Source organism: Egretta garzetta, unplaced genomic scaffold (genome assembly GCF_000687185.1).
Source record: "Egretta garzetta isolate BGI_Z169 unplaced genomic scaffold, ASM68718v1 scaffold135, whole genome shotgun sequence".
NCBI lineage: Eukaryota > Metazoa > Chordata > Aves > Pelecaniformes > Ardeidae > Egretta > Egretta garzetta.
The window spans coordinates 1,342,823-1,347,418 of record NW_009259594.1 but is presented as its reverse complement, the minus strand read 5'-3'; the positions used below and the strand labels follow the sequence as shown (position 1 = coordinate 1,347,418).

Here is a 4,596-nt window from a genome sequence, read left to right as displayed (position 1 = left end):
ATCCAGAGAGCTGCTTTGGGCATGGGGAAGCAGCTTGGAGCCCACCCAGCCATACCCTTCCCAAGAAGCCTGCAGTGGAGTGGCTGGGAATGCCTCCCTGGGCAGGGCAAGCAGAGGGGAAGCCTAAATCATGCTTTTGCAAGAGTACCAGACCCATGGTGGGGGGGACCGCTTGGACTGACAGCCCCAGAGATCTTACCCCAATATCCAAAAGAAAGAGCTGATGAGAAGCCAGTGTCCCATGAGAATGGGGTTTCCTCACTCCCACCCTTCCAGGTCCTGATGGAAGGAGGATGGGCATGTGGGCATTTCCCTTGGCACGGTACCCTCACAAGGGTCCCCAAGAACAAATGCACCCATAAGGCACCTTAGGATTTTGCCAGTGACCTCCAGTCCTTGGAAAGAGGGGACTTCTGGCTCTGGTGGTGTCTGAAGCCCTGGCAGAAATGGGCCCCGACTCCATGTTTCCCACGTCTGCCCCATCTTGCCAGCCAGCCCAGAGCAGTCCTTGGCCATAAGGCAACACCCTGGCTCCTCGGCTACGCCAGGACCCCAGGATGGGGGGCTGCTCCCAGGGGGGCCATTGCCTCCCACGTGGAGGCAGGGGGCATCTTCCAAGCTGCCCTGCATGCTGGGTGGGAGAGATAAATAAATACCAGAATAAATAAATACAAGTGGCAAAGAGGCCTGAAATGATGCTGTCGTTTGCTGGGAATGAGAGACACAAGTGTAATTTAGGTTTTGATATTATGAAAGTCTCGCTGCTCTAAAACAGCAGGGCACTCAGTGCCTCATTAATAAAGGATAAACTTGGAGTCTATTTACAATGCACTTTTTGGGGTTATTTACACTCCATTATACATATGTAATGCTGCACATATTTACCGCTCTGTTCTGCTGCCGAGAGCAGCCGAGTCGGGAGGGAGATGGAGTGGGAAGCGGTTGGTGCTGTGGAGCCGTGACCCCTGCTTTGACTGATGTCCCTGAAACAGCTCAAGCTGCAGGAGAGCCCCAAACTGGCTGCTGAGGATGGAGGGGCTGGGACTGGGCACGGGGGGACCCACTATGGCCCAGTCCCTGCCTTCCATGGGCCCCGTGCCCACCCAGCCCTGGCGGCACCCGGAGGCTCTGCCAAGCGATGCAGAAAGGGTGAGCTCCAGCATACCAGCAAGTGACCACAAGCACCAAACATGTAAGCCGTGGGTCCGTCATGGAGTGGGGAGCTGGAAAAAAGAGGACTAAATTATCTGCAGCAAAATAATTCATGTCTGTGTTGGCGCTAAGAGGGTTTTGGTCACGCAGCCCTCCCCACCGCCCAGCTTTTACCTCTTACCAGAGCAAAATATTGCAGTTGCCCTGCAAACAGCAGCTCCCCGAGGGTCTGCTGGCCTGGGAGCCCCTGACCCCATGGTGTTCATGGGAGCTGCTGTGAGGGTCCTGGGCCATGCGAGCACCATGCCCACGGCAGTTGCAAGAAACAGGGTAGCCCCCACCACAGGATCCAGGGCAGAGACATGGGAGAGGTCGTGCTTGGAGAGCACCACGGCGTCACAGTAATTCATGGGGAGCAGCAAGGGGGTGTGGGTGCACCCGGGACACCTTGATCCTCAGCAGAGTTTGGGAGGGTGCAGGGGTCCCACAGCAGCACGCTCTGCAGGGCCAGCATGCAGGGCTGGGCAGCGAGGGGCTGCCAGCAGGCTGGGGAGCGGGGGGCATGGGGGCTGGATGGTCACCCCCAGCTCTGAGCTGCTCCATGCCCTTTCTGCACCTCAGCCTGTGTTTGCATGACCAACATGGAGTGAGATGCAAGAGCCCAGGAGTGACCCGGACCACCCATCCTAGGAAATGTGGGGCGATTCTGACCTTCCCAGTCAGGCACAGCAGGGAGGGGGGGCAAGCCCCCCCATCCCATCCTGCTGCTCCCCAGTGCTCTCTGGCACTGGGAAAGCACCCACCCGTGCCAGCACACGCCAGCTCGCTGCCGTCCCAGGTTGCACTCGCCAGACGCCAGCTCTGAAGGCACCGCTCTTTATTAAACACCTTGTGAGGGCAGCTCTTGGCAAGTCCAGGTGCCCGGGAGTGATGGAAAACCCCTATCCCCAGGAGGTCCCCCTGTCTCTGGGTGGGCATCTCTTCCAGCACGGGGGCGATGCGCAGTGGTGGGTGCAGCCCTGGCCCATCCTGGCTGTAGGCTGCAGTGTGGTGAGATGTCCTGGGAGACGCAGAGCTGATCGAGTCTGAGCAAACTGGCTCTCACTTCCCTCCCCAGCCCCGAGCCTCCTCCACCACCCCCGTCCCCGCAGTGGGAGGCAGGGGCAGGTCAGGACAGGCTGGAGCCCGAGCCCTCCAGGGAGCTGCTCTCCAAGGCTCCGTAGCCATTGAGCTTCATCATCCCAATGAGGTGGGCCGGGTTGGAGAGGAAGGAGTGGCGGGTGGCGAAGATGCGGCTGATCTCCATGAAGGTTTTGTTCTTGGTCTCAGGGATGACAATGTAGACGTACAGGGCCACCAGCAGGCAGATGCCACAGAAAACCAGGTAGCAAAAGGCACCGGCTGACATCTGGGGACAATGAGAGAGCGAAGACAGGGCAGAGAGCCAGGCACCCCCGAGCACGGCAGGAGGCAGCATCCCCTCCCTGGGCTGGCTCCAGCACGGGCATCCCTTGGGTTAAGCCTGGCTTGGCACCCTGTCCTGGGGGAGCAGCAGGGCCCTGTCCATCCCCTCCTCCTCCCATGGCCCCTCAGACCAATACCTGCAAGAAGGGGAAGACGAAGCCAACAGTGAAGTTGCAGAGCCAGTTGAGGGACCCCCCCACAATGTAGGCGGCCGGGCGGTGTGACTGCGTGAAGAGCTCGGCTATCATCAGGAAGGGGACACCAGCTGTGGAGGGAGGGGACAGATGGAGGGTACGGGGGACCCCTGGGGTCAGCAGGTCCTGCCCATCTCAGTCCTGCGGCCTAAGGGCTGGAGCCCAGCAAGACCCACGGGTCAAAGTGGTGGTGCTGGGAGGGCTGGAGGAGACTGGGGGGGCACGAGTGGACCAGTGTCCTGCCCTTGGTGTCCCTTTGGGATCCATCTCCGTGGGCAGGTGATGTCCCCCCTGACACACCAGGGCTGCAGCTTGCTGGGTGCTGAGCCAAATATCACAAGTTACTTGATTATAAAGTTTCAGACTGAGTCAACATCAAGGTGGAACATTTCATCTGGATCCTCATTTTGCAGAAATTTGCCTAAATGCTGATACATTAAATCTCATATAGACCTCCAGCATAGAGAGACGTGTTCCTGGTGCCCTCCTTAACACGCTTCGCAGCCTCCCTTGATCACAACGCTTTGGAAAATTTCCTTCTATCGATGAGCTACAGGCTCGGATGCTGTGGCTGATTTAGGCAGGCAAGAAGCAATCGCATTTCTGAGCATCAGCATTTCCCACAGGACACAAAAAGGCCATTTTCCAGCTGGCTTTTCCCATGTACAGTGAGAAAAACCCAGAATGACCAAAGATGGTTGCCCAAGCCAACCTGGCTACTAAAAACCAGACACAGGTTTTGGCTACTTCTCCTGGAAGGACTCAGCCCCTCCTGCCATGTGTCGCTGAGCCGGCAGCCTTGGCTCCCGGGGCTGTCCCTTTGCCGGAGGGTGGGATCCAACCACAGATCCCAGGGCACACAGGGACCTGGCAGGGGACTGTATTTGATGTGCTGACATGCCCAGGGTCCCACTGCCTGGGCCAGGCCTGACTGGGACCTCTTTATGAAAGATGCTACAAGGGAAAATATAAACCAAAAAAAAGTGCTGAGAAGCGAGGGAGGAGCGGAGCTCCTGACGGACTCTTACTCACAGCTCGCCCAGGATAGAGATATATATTTTTTTGTTTTAAAACTCCTATTCATCATTGTTTGTGAACAATGAGCCATTAAAATCCTAATTAAAGATGTAATTACAGTGAATAAAGTCTGGGCTGAGGATGAATTATAGATCTGTTAACAGCTCTGCTAATACATCAACTGGGTAAACCAGTCCGGGTTTCGCTCCTCGTTGCTGGAGCCCGCTCTTGCTCTCGCGCCCACGCTTGGGAAAGGGCAGGATGATGCTCGCCAGCCGCGCTGCGATGGGAGCGGGTGACACCTCCAGAGACGTCGGGGGAAGGCTGCCGGGGCTTTCTCCCCACTTCTCCCAGGGGCAGGGACGAGGAGAAGGAGGTGGAATGTGCCCCAGGGACATATGGGGCTGGAGGGGCTTGTGACAGGGTCTTCTTCACAGGGTGCAGCATAATAAACCGGGACCTGGCGGCAGGGAAGGTGCCGGAGCACCGGTCCCACCACCTGCCTGCAAACCCTGCTGCCCCGCTCCCGCCAGCCCCAGACCCACCTGGTCCCATGCAGAAGCCAGCGATGATGCCGGCCACGCAGGCGACGCTGACGTAACGCATCCAGGGCAGGGCAGTCTGCAAGGGGACACAGGGCTGGGGGACACTGCCGGGGCGATGGCCCCCAGTCTCGTGCCCAGTGTCCCTGGGATGGGGCTTCATGCCTGCCCCTCAGCTTGGTGGCAGCCCTCGGGGATGGTGGCCGTGCAGGGGCTGGGGGGCAAAG

General features: G+C 58.4%; 1 protein-coding gene across 1 annotated transcript in view; it reads right to left on the bottom strand.

Annotated features, from left to right (window-relative positions):
• Positions 1–2,320: 2,320 nt before the first annotated feature.
• LOC104125635 (solute carrier family 2, facilitated glucose transporter member 5) overlaps positions 2,321–4,596 on the bottom strand; it is an 11,260-nt gene continuing 8,984 nt past the window's right edge. The window contains exons 12-14 of the mRNA XM_035893640.1: positions 4,373–4,466; positions 2,754–2,881; positions 2,321–2,560 (exon numbers count right to left, since the gene is read on the bottom strand). Of these exons, the coding sequence (XP_035749533.1) occupies positions 2,321–2,560; positions 2,754–2,881; positions 4,373–4,466 (462 nt within the window). The remainder of the gene's footprint in view (positions 2,561–2,753; positions 2,882–4,372; positions 4,467–4,596) is intronic.